Source organism: Taurulus bubalis (assembly GCF_910589615.1).
Source record: "Taurulus bubalis genome assembly, chromosome: 12".
NCBI classification, from domain to species: domain Eukaryota; kingdom Metazoa; phylum Chordata; class Actinopteri; order Perciformes; family Cottidae; genus Taurulus; species Taurulus bubalis.
Genome location: NC_136600.1, coordinates 17,453,106 through 17,474,555, shown reverse-complemented (window position 1 = coordinate 17,474,555; position 21,450 = coordinate 17,453,106). Strand labels below are relative to the sequence as shown.

Sequence of the window (21,450 nt, the reverse complement as noted above, 5' to 3'; positions counted from 1 at the left end):
TAAATATGAAATACAATTAAAATACCCCTTTCCCTTCAAATAAATGCACTTAGTGTTTATCAAATCAGAATGATCTAATAGAGTTACACTACTTAATTGTGAAGAGGGTATTCATTCAAAATAAGTGTGTATGGAGTACACATCAATTAAAGACTTGAAGATAGTCACAACCGGCTGCGATGTTGGATGTGTAGGAAAGCAAACGCTGCCTTGATGAAATCAGATAGAAGTCCATCAACTTCCTCGACTGTTAGCATTCCTTGTTTATTGTGTGTGTGGGGGTGTGTTTGTGTGTGTACATATCAGACCCTTTATATGATAATTCAACTGAAATGGGTGAAAGGTCCTTCAGTCTGGAATTTTCCCCAATTCTCTCCTCCTCAACGCAAACCAGATGTGTGCTCCTAGTAGTAACCACCCCGCCTCCCCACCCTTTGTTCCCCCTTCTTTAAAATGCTGTGTCTGCATGTCCCTCCCTCATATCGTCTGAGGCCTGGCTTAAGGATGGACTGTGCCCTGCTGCTGCTGTCCCTTTGGGCTCTAACTGGAGCGGTGTCCCTGCAGGAATCAGGTAAGCCCTCTGACTGCAGCCGCCACTCACACCTGGGAGAGCACTGAGCCCGAGCAGACACTATGAACACAGCTGGACGATCACTAAATACTCTGGACTTTCCTCTTTTTTGCTTTGTTGCTCTGCAAATTGTATTTGAATGTTGATCAATCAGGTCAGGGCTTGGGACTGGGCAATAATCAGTGAAATAGTTGCACTTTAAAAATGCGATGGACTAAATAAGGCATTTTGGATGGTTTGGATGATGATTGTAGTGCACTGATTGAAAAGAAGTTTGTTGAATTGATAATGTTTCTGATGAATTAGAAACATTTAATAGTTTGGATTTTCAATACCCTACAATACATAAGTCCTGTAATTCCTTTAAGTATGTTTTCTGCGTTTTTTGTTTTAGTTGTTTATTAATTACGGGATCCCTGATCTGTGTCTTTCACAGACCCTCAAAGGGGAATCTCGGGCTTCCACAACTCCAGTTGCATGATGTGCAGTAACTTTTTATGTTTCGAATATCATAGCTGCTACATGTGGGTACTGTACACCATGTCCATGCTATTCTGGGTTGTTCATGTGTGCATTAGCACAGCACATGTGTGTGTGTGGTCACAGGGTTTGGGCAGAGTGAATACAGTAGCACACATGTTTTCATTCTAAGAAATGAATAATGGGGAACCCTGTCTGACTCACCCCTTTCCCCCTTCTCTCCCCCTCAAATGTTCTGGACTTTGAGGGTGTGTCGATGTTGGCAACGTTGCAATGTAATATAAGTGGGGAATTAGGTTTTATGGTATATGATGGAATGCATATGGAGAAGGGAGGGAAATGAGGAGGGGTTACAGATCACTCCTATACACTGATTGTGTCCAATTATGAGTTACATTTTTGACAAAATTACTCAATTGATAAAACACACAAACAACATTTCCCAGAAGTACAGAACACTCACTTTCCTGGAAAAAAACAACAAGATAGCTGAATGGCAAAGTGCAATAAAGCGTGCCATGTAAACACTTATTCATCTGTCAACCTGGGTGGCAAATGTTTGCCCGGCCACCCACAGTGAATTCCCGTTCCTTCAAACAGAAAAAAACAAAGCCGAGTTGGCCAACAAAATTGGCCCTTAGCGTTTGCATTTTTTACGAGGGGGCCATGAAAGCAAACAAAAGGACAATCACTGTGATGTTGTGTGTGTGGTATCACAACAGGGTTGTGTCCGGATAGACTTCTGGGAGAGGAGAGCAGGAGGACGTGTCCTCGGACCTGCAAAGTCGACCGAGACTGCGGCAACAAGCGCCAGTGCCTGTGTGACGGCCAGTGTGGTTTCAGCTGTGTGGCTCCAGGTAACTATTTGTATGCATGTGTGTCTTCAGTTGTCACTGTGAACACTGTATGTGTGTGTGTGTGTGTGTGTGTGTGTGTGTGTGTGTGTGTGTGTGTGTGTGTGTGTGTGTGTGTGTGTGTGTCTAAACGCAGCTGTGCCAACATACATCTGTGTTTGTTTTCCTGGGAAATAAAAGTCTTGATCGTGCACAAAATCTGGCCTCAAAGTGTCAGCAGTGTTGAACCCGAGCTTTATGTTCTGCGTGTGCGTTGTAAAAGTGTGCATTGTGAAACACATTAATCTAGTTATACATCCTCATCAGTGCCCTTTTAACAACCCAGCTCATTCTGAGGTTGTCTGTCTTCCCTCTGGATCGTCTTCTCTCCTCAGGTCGGACTTGTCCCTGGCCTCTGCCCCACAGTGAGAACTCAGAGGCTCGCCTCCTCTCTCCCACTCACTCCTTCTCCGCCCTGCTCGAAGTGCGCTGCAAGCCAGGATTTGCGTTGCCCAATGGCTTGGATGCCACTATTCGCCGTTGTCAAGGTGACCGACAATGGAGTGGGGACGAGCCCATCTGCACAGGTGGGTTTGAGTTCGACAGAAACATGTTCTTTCTCGCTTTGTGTCTTTTACAACAATGAATTCATAAAGATGTTACTGTGGCATTTGTTACTTTCTCAAGTGTAATATTGTCTCTGTTCTTTCACCAAAGCTGTAGTTAAACTGCATGTATACAGTTCATGTGTTTAGGTCCATGATGGGGGCGAGGATTAAACGTAGCTTTTATTGTGATTTAGTGTTTATGCAAGGCAGTCAGACAGAGAGAGAGAGAGAGAGAGAGAAAGAGAGAGAGAGATATAGAGAGAGAGAGAGAGACATTCAGAAATTAAACCCGTCTGTAGTTGTGTCGGCCGAGACATTGCACAACTGGGACCTATTCTCCTCATCACCATAGCAACTAGAGCTTCAGTTGTTCATATTGGCTGTAGGAGGATTTTATAGATGAACTGTTGATAATTTAAAGAGGAGAGGAAAGCTGAACAATCCTGTCTGTTTATGAAGATCATATGGATACACATGCATGTGTGTGTGTAGGTGTGTGTAGGAGTGTGTAGGTGCTTGTATGTACACCACTCCAGTCATCTAGATTTTATGTTTCTATATACATGTGTATGAAACTATGTTTGTTCATTCTGTGGACCATGTTATATCATCTAGTCTACACATAGACTGTAAGGTGAATTCAGTTTTAGACTATGAACTAAACTAAATATACTTTACTATAATGAATGAGCCAAAACAATACAAAAATCCAAATGATTTATATCAAGATGAATCACAACATCTTGATCACAGTTTCAATAGAAATCTAAGACTATAGATTCATTATAAGTTTCACTCTTGTGTTGGCTCGAGATCTTGTGCAATCTTTTAATTGACCTAAAACGGACACGTGACCAGCTTTTATTTAAAGATGCACTTATGTCGGCCAAAGGGGCCGAACAGAGAGGTCAACACATTTAAACAAAAGCCTAGCTGGCAAAAGGACACAAAGGACCTCCAGTGTCTGAAAGTGTCTGAAAGTTAATTTACAACCCAAGCCCTGAGATAATCATGTGGTTCAATAGTGTTTAACTCTAAATATAGAACAAAGAATAGATACATCTGAATTAGTGGCCCTCAAAAGGCAGGATGTGTTGTAACGCTCAGCAACCTTGTGACTGCCGTGAGGCTGCACAGCGGTACACGAAGTATAGCATCGATACTTCTGAGTATCTCGACTAATCTCATCAACACACAGTTCTCGCTTATTGCTTCTGTCAACCTGACATCTCTGATAAAAAACAATCTAAGCTCCGTAGGTCTGAGTCCTGCATTAGTCAAACACCATGGAGTGACAGTAAATATGTTTTCTTCGGAATCCTCAACCCAGCTGGGTCTCACCCTCATGATTTTTTATCTTTTCAAAGATGTTAAATAAGGATACGAGTCTCAGCTCTCTCTTTCTCGTAGAGTATATCCTCCTGCTGAGAGACAGGCAGAAGGTAGGTGGGTTTTGAACGTGTGAGAGCGTTTGTATTGTGTGTGTCCTTTGCATGTGTGTTAGAGTGTGAGTCGAGCTCCTTCATGCCTGTTGAGAGGCAGTGGGCGGCCGATCACTGTCAAAGTGGCACAGAGCGAGTGTGAATGTGCGTCTGCTGTGAGTGTGTGTGTGTGTGTTTATGGGAGAGCGGTAGAGAGGTATATTTCTTTCTGTATACATTAGATGTGTATGTGTGTGGGGGGGCGGATTGCACATGTGTAAGAGAGTGTGTGTGTGTGTGTTTGTGTGTGTGTGTGTGTGTGTGTGTGTGCGTGTGTGTGTGTGTGTGTGTGTGTGTGTGTGTGTGTGTGTGTGGGCGACAGATCACAGTCAGGAGAGTCAGAGAGCTCTCTTGCTCACGCTGCTCCAGGCCTTTCTGTTCCCTGCTCTGCTCTCCTCTGCTCTCTTCTCTCGTCCTCTTTTCCTCTCATCTCTCTCTCCTCTCATCCTCTTCCATCTGAGGCCTCTGATAAGGTCTCTCTCTACAATGGGAGCCAAGGACAAGCATGCAGCCCGAGGCTATTTAGTTTGTGATGCGTGCTGCATCTGTGTGTGTGTGTGTGTGTGTGTGTGTGTGTGTGTGTGTGTGTGTGTGTGTGTGTGTGTGTGTGTGTGTATGTGTGTGTGTATATGTGTGTGTGTGTGTGGGAGAAATACACAAGTAAAAACACAAACCTTTTATATCTTTGGGCTCAATCAGATTGTTGTGGATTTAACGTTGCGGATCTTTCAAAAATCCCTGTTTTGTAATTTTTTTAAAGATGAATTTGATATACCTGCTTCATAGCAGTTTGGTGCAGCAGCTTGTGTAGGTGGCAGCAGTAGAAGAGGCAGGAGAAGGGCGATATGTGAAAACAGAATTGAGCTTCAGGCTCTCATCCGCAGCCAAACAAGACTCGTAACTCTCCCTCTCCCATAGGTCCCTTTACATTCTTATATTAACGTTTCTCGGTTTCAGATACCTAAGACAGCCCTCAGGCAAGAGCTGCCTCTTCCTTTCAAAGCCGTGTTCAGCTCCGAAACCCCGCGCTTGATGGAGCTCGGGTCGCTGCAGCCTCTCTCCAAGCACCACTCTTGATATTTATATTTCCACAAGCGTGAGACACTCAAACATCCAGGAATGAGCAGTGCCAGGTGTTATACAATCACAGATATATAGCTGTGAGCTTCACCTGCTCATCGCACTTTGATTTATTACCTAAGAAGGGTTATTTCAACTTAAATAGAACAAGACATGGAGTGTAATGCCTCTGTGTTTTACAAAATAAATAGAAACCCTGGTAATACGGGTCATATGAGGCCTTCTTTCCTCACTAATGCAAGATCACATCCACACCGATCAGTTACAAGCTGATTCTGATGTGTTTTCTGCTCTGGTGTTGGTAGTCAAGGACATTTATTGGATTGTGTTTACGTCTTTGAATCACAAATGCACATTAAATGCACATTAAATGCACACTGAGTGTTCTCTCTCGGGACCTTTACACACATCATTGTCGCTACAGGGCAGTGGCAGTAATTATTCAGATCCTTTACTGAGTAAAAGTAGTAATACGACAATGTGAAAGTACTCCACTGCAAGTAATATATAAATGTCACCAGCTATTATTCCTCTGGTGCGTGCCCATAAGGGGAAACTGGTGTATAAACAGATAATGAATGATAATATAGTAAGACACCGTTTTTATGATATATAGCATGCAGCCTTATGAAAACACTTAAAATGTCATTATATCTGCTTATCACATGCTAAATAGAGGGATTTAAAGTAAAGTGTTACTTAAATTTATTATTGAAATAATTTTGACGAGTGCATTAAGCAGCATTTTTATTTATTTTTAGTGCAGAAGTAGCTTTAATAATTACATACCGTTTGGTATTAATCTGTAACAACATGTGGAATCAAACGTACTGAACTGTAGGAGAAGTTAAGAAAATGTAAAAGTATTACAATTATTAATTTTATTTGATTAATTTGGATATACTCAAGCAAAGTAAAGTACCTCAAAATTGTACTTTCGTACAGCACTGCAGTTGATGTACTGAGGCACATTCCTCCGCTGCTATGAAGAGATGCATCCTCTCTGATGAAAACATTACATAAAAGTAACTGAGGGCTGGTCTGGCTGTTTTTTCGGCTGGCTTGTGATATTTTTTCTTTAATGCAGGACCAGTACTAGTGCTGAAGTATTTTTAGCCGTACTTTCACTGAAGCAACAGACTTGCCAAAACAGTCTTCAACCTTTTGTTCTTCTTTGACCACCAGAGACTCCGTCGCCTGAAGAACCTGCTGCTGCCCAAACCTGCCCTCTGGCTGAAGAGATCATCAACACCTTCAGCATCCAGGGCGACGCCACAGCAGGAACTTCTATCCGCTACACCTGCTTGTCTGGGTGAGAGATGGGGGATGATGGGAGGTTAAGCGAGTGCGTGGGCAGAGGCTATGAAAACCTAAAATGATTCGAAGGTACAAATGGAGGAAGTGAGAAGACGGGGATGGAGTGTGAAGATGAGGCATGAAGCGGAGGGATGGCTTGATTACAGGACAGCTGTGGTGGAAGAAGTCCTGCTTTAAAGTAAACGTACCAATACAACATAAAAAAATACTTCCATTTTAAATCCTACTTAAATAAAAGTGCATTATGAGCTAAATGTACCTAAAGTAATAACAAACACATAAAAGTACTCATTCTGCAGAAAAATGTACAGTTAATACTGAGGTATTTATGGATATGCAGAATATTTCTGCTGTAGCCGGTTGGGGTGGAGCATATATATATATATATGTATATATATATATATATATATATATATATATATATATATATATATGTATATATGTATATATATATATATATATATATATATATATATATATATATATATATATATATATATATATATATATATATATACACACAGTTCAGCACTTCAGTCCAGTGAATCCTGACCTATTGTCCAGCCCCATTCAAAGGCTCACAAGATAAATCTCAAGACTTGTGAGATGATTAATGTTGTAGGAAAGAAGAAAAAACTAATTACACAAATCTGTAATACATTTTTAATCTTTTCTACAATCTTTGCTTTTATGGAGAAATATTTAATCATGTTACTTCTTTGGGCCTATCTAGGAGCCTGTTTTATTGTATGAGGTCACAAGCCAATTCAGTTCAGAACCTCTGGTTTAAGCTTTAACACTATGCTGTATTTTATAAGTGTATCATATGTTGTGTTTTTTTTATGGAAAGTCCTAATCTGAAAAGTAACTAGTAACTATAGCTGCCAGATAAATGCAGCAACGTAAAAGTAAAGGAGTGGAGGTATGAAGTATCATGAAATGGAAATACTCAACTAAAGCATCCCTAAATTGTGAGAAAGATGTCCAGTATTTGAGTAAATGTACTTAGCTACTTTCCACAGCTGTGGGAGAGGTGTTGGGGAATGTTTAGTGATCAGCGATGAATGGCAGGGAATTCATTTTGATCTCCCAGCTGACAATCTCTCCATTGAGCTAACTAGGTCATTACAGTCTATCTTGTATTGACTTCCCTTTACACACTGACTCATCTACAGGATAAGATGAGCCAGAGTGGATGTGTCAGCCAGAACTATGCACAAAATTCAGACACTCTGAAAGAGATAGACAGAGTGTAAAAAAGAAACCATCTGCCAACTGTCTCTATCACTGTCTCTCTTCTCTCCTGCAGGGCCGATATAGTGGGGAGCAGTGAAAATTTCTGTCAGGATAATCAGACCTGGCAGTATCCTCACCCCATCTGTAAAAGTAAGCGCACTGTACCTTGCCCTAGTCGTGTGTGTGCGTGTGTGTGTGTGTGTGTGTGTGTGTGTGTGTGTGTGTGTGTGTGTGTGTGTGTGTGAGCAGGTACGCGTGGGCATCTTTCAAGGTTAGCAAGACAAGAGAGATCACTGGTTGATGTGTGAGTGAATGGACGGAGAGACTGTTGACTTTGTAGGGATGCTCATGTATTTGTTGTGTGCATTACGTTCACGTGTTGGTGCAGATATGCAACAAAAAAGAAGAAGAGTGAATTAAAGAAGACAGACAGAACCACACAAACCCCATCAAGTGTTCGCCTTTCAATACCTACTGCTCTGTTCCATAGTTCTTTTCTGCCATCTTGTGGCTAGACCTGGCATTGCATGGCCTGCTGTTGAAAGCAAGTAAAGATAAGGGAAGAAACAAGGACATTTTTGCAGAGGCATTGTTGCAGTTTTAAGAGTCCGGTTTAAAAGGTGCAATATACAGGATGCAGACCATTAATAAAGCTGCAAACAACTATTTACTATGTAAAGATATAGTGGAGCAGTCTCGACCTGAGCAGAGAGGACGTTGCTCTCCCTCCGAGTGTGTTGTTATCCAAGCTTCTCCTTGCTTTGTCGACAAAGCCGAGTTCGTCACACGTGCTTTTGGCTGTTAACGCCGTCCTGAAGGACGTTGTCATCGCAGAAGTGGCGGTTTCCCCTCCGGTAACACTGTTAGCTCTGCCAGTTTTTGCACTGTTAGCGCCGTTAGCTCCCATTCTCGTATCAAGCACCATTAACTTTAAAACCAGTCAATCTGGGGCTCTCTAATAAATGTTGGAAAGATTGGTGCATTCCCTGAATAAGCAGACTGATAATCTGCTCCTCTCTTAGAAGTGTACTGCCAGCCTCCTCCAGAGGTGGAGCAGGGCTACGTGGTGGCTGTGCAGAAGACTGAATATGAAGTTGGCTTTGACATCCACTACCTCTGTAAAAAGAACTTCCTGCTGGATGGATCCCAGAAAGTCACCTGCCTGTCGAATGGCAGCTGGAGTGCATCACCGCCTTACTGCAGAGGTGAGGAATGTTTTAATGCCCCACAGAAAAAAAAGGATGATTTTGACAAGTTTAAATAGTTTTAAATAAGGATGTATTCAAGCCAATACAAAACGTCTTGCACCTTCAAAAACAATGCTAATACAATGTGCATAATACACATATACATTGTCCTTGATACTAACAAGCGTCCACATACAAGAATCGACACAGCCTTTTGGTATTTGATGTTTCTCATACTTTCATACCTTGTTGATGTTTCTCACAGCTCGCTGTCTCATCCCTGCTGAGCGAAGCCGCGTGGTGGTCGGCGGAGTGAAGCGCTGGCCTTTTGACGTTACGGATGCCGTGGTTCCTCACGGGGAAAATGTGAAGTTCTACTGCATACACCCTAGTAAGCAGTGCAGCTTCACTGCAACCCAGGCCTGCTTTGATGGAAAGCTGCAGCCACCAGCCTGCTACCTTGGTAAATCCTGGACCTCCCACACAGGCCTTCCGGTTTCTGGATCTGTTTCAGCATGTCAGTCACAATAACATGAGGGGGTTTGATTCACATTATTGATCGTTGCACCTTGTCTTTGTTCTTCAGAGCCCACATGGTTGCAGTTCAAACTCTTCCCTCACCGGCTGGTCTCAGAGATTGAAGCGTGCGAGCCGAATGATGTGGAGTGAAGACCTTGACCCGTCCAACACTCAGGGCACTGTGTCTCAATATGAACGCCTTCTGACACTCAGCATCACCCTTAAACTATCTGAGTTAGACGCTGACATATGTGTGGCTCCTGTGCTTGTGGCTTCACAGGTTTGAACAGTGCTCGTGGCCTTTGTCCTTCTCTCCTGCATACTATCAAACTAATTATAATCTGCAAACCCCTGAAGTATTACCTTGAGCCTCCTCCAGCTTGAGCCGATGCATCCACGTGAGGATGTATTTATAATGCATGAATACATGCTATATCACTTATGCTTGCTCACGTAGCTTAATAACTCATAACGGCTCGACTCTGTGATATTTCACTGTGTGATTTTTCTTTTCCTCTGTTGACGCATCAAGTCTTGAGGCTTGTAAGTTTTTATTGATGTGAAATAAAGTAATGTCAAATCGGTTTGCTCCCTGACTTTCTTCAGTGTACATGACACATAAAGTCGTCCAGTGTGAGTTCAGGTCCTCCTTCCTCCTCTTGCCTCCCGTGTCGCACACAGAGAGCCTTTCTCTGCAGGCTGCAGGTTCAACCGTATACTCATAGGCTGAACATGGCTACTGGTCGGACCCGGTAGGCTGCGACACCATAGCAACTCCCCTTGACCCCTCCCTCCCTCGGCATTCGCAGCATCACCCTTTTACACTGCACAGTCATATTTGGTCCTCCGGAAATATCCACAGCACGGGTAAGCCAGTCCCTATGCAGCGAGTGTATGGGTGGAGTAGAGTTTAAAATACAGTTTTAAATGTATCGAAACAGCGTCCGACGGGTCCTCCGCTGGCTCTGACAGCAGCGCCGGGAAAGTTTGTCCTCAGGCTGCCGGGCTGCGCTCTCGGTGTCTCGGACCCTCGACTCTAAAATGGCTGGCTGTAGGTCCGAGGAAGCTCCGGTGCGAAGGGAAGGACCCGTTCCTCACCGCGACTGGCTGTAAATATACACGTTTCTGTACTCTGACCGACGTGTTAGCGACTGCGTTGTCCCAGGTCCGAGAGCAGCCAGGGCGCACACGCACCACAATAATATTGGCGTTTCGGACCTAGGACTGTGCGTAATGGCGTCCTCCACAGACTGTGCTGCTTGGTTTACCCCCAGACACATTTTAGAACAGGCTTGCGTTTGCAATGTGAATATTGTTTCAAGGCGTTAGTATTTGTGTTGCATGTGCACGATAGAAGTGGTGAGAGAAAGAGGAAATGTTATTTCGCTCACATCAGTCGGACCCTTCTGTGTTCCGGTGCGTTTCCCTGAATGATCGCCGACTCCGGTCGACCCCCTCGGTAGGATATTCGCTGAGCTATGATTTCGGATCATAAAAGGTAACCAAGAGCAAAACAGACGGTGTGACGCTGAAGGGGTCGCTCATCATGTCGGACTGGGGAGTTGGGCTCAGTGTAGCCTATATGCTGTTAGTAATATCAGATCTGAAGATCAGGGATTATTACCTTTTGCACTCAACTTGACCCCAATAATCACCACTGAGACTTTGAGTTTTTCCAGCCACCCCGGGATATTTATTTATTTAATTCCTTTCTTTTGATACCATGAAATGTGCTCACTTCTATTTAAATTGTGCTACTCTGAGTTTCTAATTTATTGTTTTATTCCAATTTTATAGAAATATAAATGGGTATGCCCCAAAATGGATTCTCAGTTGGCTTCAGTCCTGACCAGGGGCAGCCTGGATGTCCAAAATGGCAGCCACTGTGCAGAGGGATCAGGGCCAGTGACAGAGGATTCTTTGGACCCAAAGGAAGAAACCTCACTCTGTACTGTACCAGGTAGCCCCGAGCCCTGCCCTGATAAAGAAGCACTAACCACCAGGCAGTCTGCACCATCAATCAATGGGAATAAGCCAGAGGTGGGCGGGACTTCTAAGCCAGCCTCTCAGGGAACAAGAACGATTGGTGTGTTCAGACAGCCAATCACAGTAAAGACTGGAGTCCCTGTGTTACGCAGCCAACCAATCAGAATCAAAATTGTTGTTCCCCCACGGTGCAAGAGGCCAATCACAAACTCTGCCATCAGCCTGACCAAAGACTTTGCTCACTCACATTTTAGAAGACCTGTTTCGGTCTCAGCTGGAGCAGAGAAAAACTGTAAAATCTTAATATCTGCTGTTAAGCATGAAGGAGAAATCAAGGAAGTTACTTACCATAAGACTGAGGAAGCGAAGCCAGAATCATTCCACGAGGGAACAATGTGCAAAGAGAAACATGTTTCGGGTGGTCAAATCATTAACACTGATGGCTCAGAAACTCCTTTAATTTCAAACACTAACACTGTTAAAATATTGAGCCTGAAAGGGGTTAAAGAGGAAACTACAGAGAGAGACATTGAGGAAAATATTCCTCTAATTTTGAAAGATATGGATTTGAAGTCTTGTTTGACGTTTGATGAAATGGGAATGGAGGAACAGATAGAACCACTAGACCTGAGTTTGCCCAAGAAAAGAGAAAGCCGAGAGAGGAGGTGTGAGCGCCTCCTGGAGGACTCTGGCTGCGAGAGCTCTCTGATTATGGAGGTAGATGAATATGAGGGAGAGGGGGACAGAGATATAGTAGAAGAGGACGATGATAGTGAGGGAGAGGTCTCTGTGCTCCGTATGGACGCCACAGATGCCCTTGAAGACTCCCTCCTGTCTCCCTCCTTCTTCTCTGCCTCTGTCTTTACCTCCATCTCCTCTTTAGACTGTGACCCTAACAACCTCCTTCTCATCGACGACAAGGGAATACCTTATACGCTCAATCCAGACGGACTCAAAGTGCCGCAAGTCGATGCTTCCACCTCAGAGGATCAGGGAGAAGGAATGGGGTCCCCACAATTGTCCACGTTGGCAGATCCTAGCCTCAGCCAAAGTTTAGATAATGCACTAAATGCACCTTGTGATCATCTTTACAACTCACCAGCCCCTGCTGCGGATTCTCCATCAGTAAGTGCTGATCGGACAAAACCTCCGGAGGTCTTCACAAACTCAGAACCCTTTGACGCCGCAGAGCCAACTGTTGAAACTGTTCAAGAGGCTAATGCTGTGACTTCAATCCCCACCCTGCCCATTCAGATCCTCACTAACCCTTCTAGTAACACTCCTATTCTCCTGCTGTCATCCTCCTCTTCCTCACCTCAGCTCTCCTCGGCTCAGGTGGGTCTCTCGCTTCCCCTTTCAGTAACTCAGACCTCCCCCGGTGCTTCCAACCCAATGTTCCTCCTCCTTTCGTCTGTCCCCTCTTTCCCTGGTGACTCTGCCTCTACCTCCACCCCTATCGCCGTCCTTGACCCTTTGACCGGTCAGTTGTCCCAGATCACGGCAGCCTCGGCCCCCGTCTCCCTCCCGTTGCCCCCCAGTCAGGTCAGTGCGCTGGGATCCCCGTTGCCCACGCTGTCCCAACCCGTCAGCAAACTGAGCCCCAACAACCCGCCTGACATCCTGTCAGGAGTGACCAATATGAACTCCGGCTCTGTTCTCACCTCCCTGACCGTCTGTTCGCCCTCTGCCGCTCTTCAAAGCGACCGCCGCAGCACAAGCCTTCTTTCTCAAGTCAGCCCTTGTGATTTAAAACCTGGAAGCGAAGCCATAGCTGCTGAAGAAGACTCAAGTAAAAACAACAAGCCATCAACTTTTACAGCATCCTCTCCACACCCACAGTCTGCTAGTTTGACCTATGACCCTGTAGCTCAGCCCTGCACAGAGGCCCAATCACCAGCCTCTGAGCCCAGATTTGAACCGTCTGACCTGCACTCGGAACATTTACCTCTGGACGACCATCTTTACTTCTCCAACGCGGCTGCTCCTCCCTCCCCTCCCACCGGACCCATTCTCCCCTCTGATAGTCTCGACCCGCTGGATCCTCTCTCTCCAGAGGGGTCACCAGATGCCATGGCGTCCCGCAGGGTGCTGTACTGCCAGCTGTGCCCGCGGGTCTTCTTTTACCTCTCCGACCTTGAGCGCCACGCCATCACGCACTCGCAGAAGAAGCCTCACGTTTGCCAGCAGTGCGGCAAAGCCTTCAAACGCTCCAGCCATCTGCAGGTCAGTTGCAAGCTAATTATAACTATAATTTCAACAGCAGTACAAGTAATAACATCAGTCACTCAAACAGATGTCACTAATTATTAGTGCAATGACTGTTAAACCTGAAATAACTGATTTCTAGGTTCCTCGGCTGCAACAGAAGCATGCTGTAGACCTTTTTAAGTTAATATGCAAACAGTTGCTTATTTAAACATCCAGCCGACATAGATGAATCAATGCTTATGTTAGCATTAATTTGATGTTCGTGGCTTATGAATAGGTACAATATTCACTCTCATTTAGCTCTGGCTTTCACCAACTCCCGGGGGAAATATATAACTCTTGAGCTGCTAAATGCTTCACTATGTTCCCGAGCTAGCCTTTCACTTTGTCTGTCTCTCGCTTGGTGCTGAGCAGGAGGTGCGCAGTGGGTTTTTAAAACTATTTAGCTGAAAACAGCTGCCTGCTGCGACCTAGCACACTGCTATTAGCCCGGTGAGAGTGAACCAAAACAGTAAATCACAACAATGAGCTGAAAGATGCGACTAAGCTCTGCAGATCGGAGGTGTCGGGCGATGAGCCTTGATGGGTTCATCACTACTCTCGTATACAAGTAGTTATGTGATCCATTGTTCATGTACAAACATTGATTATAGGTGCATTGACGAAAGCGCAGAGTGATATTTCCACAGACTTTTGATACATTTCCTGTTTTCCTCCACAGAGACACAATCACATCCACACAGGCCAGAGGAACTTTGTGTGCCCCATCTGCGCCAAACGCTTCAGGGAGGCCGGTGAGCTCCAGCGCCACCAAAGGGTCCACACCGGGGAGAAACCCTACCAGTGCCAACTTTGTCACACGCGATTTGCAGAGCGCAACACGCTACGCCGACACACCAAACGCAAGCATCCTTACCACCAAGTAGCCATGGAAATGCTGAACGAGAGACGAGACAGAGGAAGCGAGGTCGGATCCGGAGTGCAGGACGAAGAAGAGAGCGCCGAGTGGTACAGCTCCACTGTGTCTAATTTGGAAAACTCAGAGTCTGAGATGGAAACTTGAAAGTGCCGGGAAGGAGGGTGATCATATGTAACTCTGGTTTAACACTAAACTGTTCTCATTTATTTACACTAAAAAAGGGAGCACTTGCAATATTTATTTCAGTGTTTTTAAGCTAATTCATTTATACGAATGTATATTATTCCCATTCCATGTTGAGGTCGAAACTCATAATTGATTTTGACATTTGCCTTCCTGTATGAAATGCATACATGTACTGTACATGCGAAATGGGAAAGCTCATGCTTGAAATCATGTTTTTTTTTATGCGAGTTCAGAATATTAGACTGCTAACGTGCCCCCATGAAGTTACATTCCCATACGATCCAATATAAAACCTTCAAGTGCTCAGAAAAGAAGGATACTTTATTTACTTTAAACAATTCTGTGTATATAAAGAGTACTACTGCACTTCTTATGTGAAAGATGTAATCTATCTTTCTTACCGTCAGAGACACTGTGAGTCATTTGCACTTGTTTTATTTCAATATTCACTTTTTTTACATTGTGAAGGAAAATGCTTTCTTTAACTTTTGTTGCAGCTGTTGCTTTTTAAATGTAACTCATCATGTGAAAGTTTGACCAAATGTTTCTTTGTTTCCAAGAGTTATTCTAACAAACACTTTATTCAGATAGATTTTGTTGTTGTTTAATGTGAATTATGTTAACTTATTTGAATTAAATTTTGTCAACTGTAAATAATTTTCTCTTTCTTCCACGTTGGTGTCATTTCCAGATGTTTAAAGAATTGAAGTGGCTTTTCATATTCATCACAAATAGCTCTCCTTGATCATGAACACGAGGGCCTTATCTTTCCTCTAATTTAAGCTGATCCTCAGATGATTCTTTGTGAAGAAGAAGGAAAAAAAAAAAGAGGATACCTGATATATATCTGCTGGACTGTCTCCAGAGAGTAATTGAGTTTGTAAGACAGTCCTCAGTTTTTTTTGCACACACTCAATTTTCTGCTCCATTTAAGCCAGCGAGCCTAACAGCTCGGCTCAAGATAAGTTATTCAATACTGTATCGCTCAAATGACCTGACTGGGTCTTCGTGGCCGACCCATTCCTTCTTTCTACGGTGGTCATTGTGGGAATAGAGATGCGCTGGCACGCTGAAAGGCCTGCGCTAAGCTTCATTGTACTTTAGTTTGGCAAACTCACTTTTATAGGGTCAGTGGAAGGAGAGAGGTGTGGAGGGTGTTAAGAGCAAAGGTTAACCAAGCAGAGAATGAAGAATGTGCTGCTGAGAATCCGTCTGTTCCTGGAGATAGTGGAGAGTATTTACTGTGGGAACTCTGAAAGAGTCAATGTTTAATGTATATTTTTCTTTCACTATTTTACCTTTAACTGACTCTCTGGCAACTCAGAGACGGATTCTTGTTCGTCACAAGTTTTTGATTTTTGTTGTCACAGACAAATTATACATAACACAGTTTCTACTATTAACATTGTCTGCTGTCATTGTCATTTACTCATTTGATGGATGTTTTACAGTCTTAAAACAATACTCTGATGCAGCTATGCTACTGTTTAGTTGTTGGTTGCTGTTATTGTTTCTCTTGACCACATTGGCTGTCACAGGATCCCTTCATAATGCAATTTAAATGTACGAGATGAAGTGACAAAATCCACAATCATGGTCCAGTTCAGCTGAAGCTCATGACATCTTTCCACTTACTGACTTCCACCACAACTCAACAAGCAAACACTGTTGAAAGAAAATGGGGATTTTGTATAAAAAGGACTGTAACTGTAACACATTACCAATTGATTCAACTTCAGTCAGACTGTTGAAGCCGCACATTACAAAGCTGAACTGAAGAAGTCATTTTTGTACAAAAAAGGACTTTGTTTCCCCCAATTCTTCTACTGGAGACTCGTTAAGAAAGGATCTCTTCAGGGCCAGTATAACAGGAGGAATGATGACAGCACCAAAGCACTCTTTCAATGGATACTAAGTATTGAGCGAGTAATGTTTAAATGTACTGTAAAAATGTAAACATATCGTCGACTATCTTTAATCGTAATGGAGGATTCTGGGAAAAATTGGTTTGTCGTTGGAGTCAATTTCATGAAAGAGTGAAAAGAGTCCATGTTCATTTTGGTTTAACTTGCTATGGATATATTACATTTCATTTAGCTGACTTATATTAATATTTTTGTCTTTGTTTAATACTTTTCAAACTGTCCTTACCTTATATTCATGGTATACATTTTTCAGCACCAACTCAGCTGTCAGTCAAGTATAAAGCTCTCAGCAGCCCAAAATACAATGGCTATAAAAATATGCAGTGTATTTGTTATAATTAACTTTAAAAGTTCAAGGCTACAATAAATATAGTTTCGCTATTTCAACACAGAATTACAACAGGAGAATACAAGAAGTAAAACAATATTACAGTCTCGAGAGTTTATCCCAATATGCCTTTATGAATCACTGAAAATGTTAATAATTCCAAGCTTTTACATTTTCTTTCAATAAACCATATTACAGACACAAATAAGAGCGTGAATCAACCTCATCAGCACTTTCAATTGTTTTTTTCACAGCAAGTTAACTATAATGAAAACATCCCCGTGTGGTTATTTTGCCAATAAATAACATATAATCGAAATAACATGAAATACATAATAAATAACATTTACCTCAACTGAAGATGTTAAACACTTCTCCCATTCATTTAACTCATGCTGTTACCCTGCCATGTAATGCAAGCATCATCTGATTGATTCATTCATTTCAGTATTCAACAGTTTTCCCTCCTCGTCTACTCCATAAAATAACAGGGCTCTAAGTAACAATCACTCCCTCTTGTTGTAGACGCACGGCCATTGAAGCGCTGCGTATATACTGTTCAGGTCACTCTGAAGGGTCAGCCATTAAATAAATGCTGTTCGGGCAGAACAAAACTGATTCTGGTCCCTAATTGACACCACTGGATGTGCCATCGCTGAGCCTACAAGGTCCTCAGTGCATGATGATGATGATGATGATGATGAATATTCAACCAGCCGAGTGTGTGAAATCAGCAGTCCAGCTGGAGATGTGTGTGTGCAGTACATTATAGGTTGTTGTGTGTGTGTGTGTGTGTGTGTGTGTGTGTACGTGTGTGTGTGTGTGTGTGTGTGTGTGTGTGTGTGTGTGTGTGTGTGTGTGTGTGTGTGTGTGTGGGGTTGTTGATAGCTATCCAGATTACACATAGCTTCAAAGTGCAGTGACTGGCAGACAGATTGATGATGGACAGAGTGTAGACAGCAATCTGTGTGGTCTGTGTGTGTGTGTGTGTGTGCGTGTGTGTTTGAAACCGGCCTGTGTCTCTCTCTATGTGTGTGTGTGGGGCTGATGTGTTTGTATTGCGTGAAGTGGAACAGGCAGCAGGGCTTCTGAGTGGCACGAGGCACATGGCCAAGTGATTGAAGTGATAAAGGTAGAGGAGGAAAGGAGCGAGGGATGAGACTAGGCGCAGTGATGAACGGCCAGGGAGAGGCAGCAGATGTAATGAAGTGTGTTAGACTGGTGTGTTTCAGCTTTTTACTCTCTTTGATACATTCGGCACTTTGATAGGTTTGTTGTATATCCGCTCTGTTGCATCACACACGTCCCATTAATGCCACTGAGAGCCAACATGATGGAAAGCTAAACTAACCATGGAAGGATTTATTTTGTCTCTGTTGTTGCACAGTTCATCCATGAGAGGGCACACTCACACTTATGATGTGTTGCGTGGACTGACTCATTCCCTATGCTGCCTCTCAGCTCTCTCAAATGGTGGAGGGATACTTATACCAGGGTGAAAGGCAGAAGACAGTGAGCTCGGGGAGAGCTGGATCTACATTCAAACTCTGCAGTTTCAGCAGCGAAGGAGGCAGGTTTGACATACATATGAAATCGCCCATGAATATGCTATTATTCCAAACTGTATGACGCTTCCTAGCCTGTGGGTTGCAGGGTCCTGTACATAAAGAGTCCCAAATTACACAGAGAAATATGATATTTCACAAGGGAAAGGTTAACAGCGTGCAAGCCTCCTCGCTCACCAGACACAGTGCAGGATCAACACTATGGAGTCTGTATGTGTGTGTGAGGGAGAGAGAGTGTGGGAGGGAGAGAAAGAGAGAGAGAGAGAGAGAGAGAGAGTAACAGGTGTTATTCAGTGAGGGAATCCAGGCTGTGGAAGAGAGGGTGTGTCTGTGGAGGGGAACCAGAGGAATAAGCAATTACATCACCTTTCCCACAATAATATGCCATGCTGTCAGTGTTTATAAGTGAGTTATGTGTGTTCGTGCGTGTGTGTGCGTGTGAAATGCATTTACAGGGCATTAGAGAAAAAGCTGTCAAAGGTGAGATTCTATAATGACGGGGGGAAAAAACAGGCGTACTGTGCAAATGGCACAAAAGAGCCGTCCGTCTATAACTATGTATTGCATTTAGGTTCCCATTCATTTAGTGTTCCATTAGTTGTTCCATTTTGGGAACAACCGTAGTTGGCCCATGCGACGCCATCTCTGCTCAGTGTTCTTCGATTAGTGGCTCTCCTTGTCAATCTTTCTCTCCACATCAGATAAAATGGCAGCAACCTCCTTGCTCTCCCTGTATCGGCTCCAGCTCGCCTCCTGTCCCCCGTAGTAAAGACTTCTCCAAGTGTTGCGGCCTCGCTTCCTCTCCAACTTTTGCTGTCCCTTCTTCCTCACCCTCCTACCTCCCCTCTCTGTCTCCCCCTCTCTACGACCTGCTGAACCAGCACACGCCGGCTTGTCTGTCAAATCGACAGAACAGGTGCTCCAGCAACAACCTCACTTCCCCCACTTTTCTTCTCACTCTGCAGCCTTAAAGCACACACACACACACACACACACACACACACACACACACACACACACACACACACACACACACACACACACACACACACACACACACATGCACGCACGTAGAGAGCATGTACACACGGGGAAACACTCTCCTACATGTTCACCCAATTGGCTTTGGAAGGTTGAGGGAAAACTCGGGTGATTTTCCTTTGCACCAAAGCTACATACTGTAAAGTATATGCTGACGGACACTGACTTACTGACCTGTGACTCTCAGTGGTGTCACACACGCACACACACACGTACACTTGCACTCACACAGTACTAAATCACTGTAAGAGGGTGACCCAAAGGTGTCTTGACAGGAGCATATGAGCCTGCAGTCTTGCTGCAGTACATGATTTGAAGCGAGTCCAAAACACTCCAGGGCTTTTCTCGCTGTCTGGTACTAAACCGACTCTTTATCCTGCTTTACTCTTCTATCACATCACATTATGTGACAATTCTGCTCCTAACATGAGGAGCTGGCCTTACTTCCTCATTCTGTCTACTTTTTGTCAAAGTCATGTACAATCAAACACAAAAGTACTTATTGTCTTTAAATCTGCACCTTAATCAATCCATCAGCAGATGTCAGAGGGGGGAGTCAATGGCTGTTAACAGGGAAGGGAGGGTGAGGGGAGGGGGACGAGGCCATGGAGGGGGAGGGGTAAAGTTTGACAGTCGCTCACAGTTGGCACCAAGGATCCAGGATGCTTTGGGGCGGATGGGGAGAGGGGGCAGAGAGAGCGAGACAGAGGTAGAGAGGGTGAGTTTCTATCGAAGGGGGACGAAGGAACCACAGATCCTTTTCTCTTTGCATTTCACCTTTAGGGGGGAAAATAAGTGTAGAAAAGGGGTGAAAGAAAGAAAAAGGATATGAAAAGAACATGAAAGAAAGAAATTGTCATTAAACTCACTACGAAGTTCTTTCTTTCCCTCTCTTCCTCCATCTCGCACCTCTCTCAGTTTAATCTTAAATCCACTCCAATTTCCCCAGAGGGACTCAATTCTCTCTTTTTCTGTAAGTATTCTCTTTCATTCTAATGCTTTTATTCTCTCAGTGTTTTCAGTGCCTTCTTGTGCCTCAGTGCCCGACTGAAAAATACTACCTGTGCCAGACAATCAATCAATTGCTTGTTATTTGATTGCATTAATGAGTGAGTGGCCTTCTTTTTGGCCTCATATTGTAAATAAGTGAGGTGTGTGTGTGCATTTATGGAATTGGGAATAAGAAGAGTTAGTTTGCATGATCTCAGCTATTCCACAGCACGTGTGTTTGTGTGTGTGCGTGTGTGTGTTTATGTGTGTGTGTATACGCGTGTTTGTCCATTCCCTTCAAACATGCTTACTTTGGGTGTTGTGTGGCTGGCCAGTTCAAATCAATATTGTCAATAGGTTGTATGTGTGTGTGTGTGTGTGTGTGTGTGTGTGTGTGTGTGTGTGTGTGTGTGTATTTACTATGTAGATTCCTAGCTCTTCCTATCTGAGTAGCAGCTCCACTTCTTTTAGTGCATGACACATTTGTGGTCCGGCTGTCACAGTGCAGGTCTGTGTGTGATGCTGTAGGTGTCGCGAGTTTGTGTTTGTTTGTCACAGTCAGCGTCCTCCAGCCCTGACGTCTCAGTTGCTGCTGGGGCTTCTGTCTCCGTCACTCCTCCTCTTCCTCTTTTTCTCTGGCTCCTCGCTCTGTTTCTCTAAAAGCCTACTTGTCTGGTTAATTCTCTGTGTCGTTAGTTCTGTCTCTGTGGGTGGGCCTCTGTGACTCTCTGTGTGATTGTGACAGGCTGTCTACAGGGAGGCCTGCTGTTGCCAGAGCAGCTCACTGCAGTGTTCAGTCCGCCTGTAGGTCTGCGAGGCTTTGCGTCTCTATTTCCCCCTCCATCTATCTTCGCTGTGCTTTGTGTGCCTCTATCAATATCGGTTTGTGTCTATCAGAGGATTAACAAGCATCTGTCTCTCTCACTCTCTGCTTCCTCTGCTCCCCTGCAACAGTGAGAGACAGAAGGAGAGGGGTCCATTCCTCCTGGT

General features: G+C 44.0%; 1 protein-coding gene across 1 annotated transcript; it reads left to right on the top strand.

Moving 5' to 3' along the window:
* Positions 1–504: 504 nt before the first annotated feature.
* On the top strand, positions 505–9,896 carry ntd5 (ntl-dependent gene 5; the record flags this gene model as incomplete). The annotated part of the gene is made up of 8 exons (XM_079227285.1): positions 505–571; positions 1,774–1,908; positions 2,280–2,471; positions 6,239–6,365; positions 7,680–7,756; positions 8,629–8,811; positions 9,059–9,256; positions 9,380–9,896. The coding sequence occupies 8 exons, from the start codon at positions 505–507 to the stop codon at positions 9,460–9,462; spliced, it is 1,062 nt and encodes a 353-aa protein (XP_079083411.1). The 3' UTR covers positions 9,463–9,896.
* Between the last annotated feature and the right edge of the window lie 11,554 nt (positions 9,897–21,450).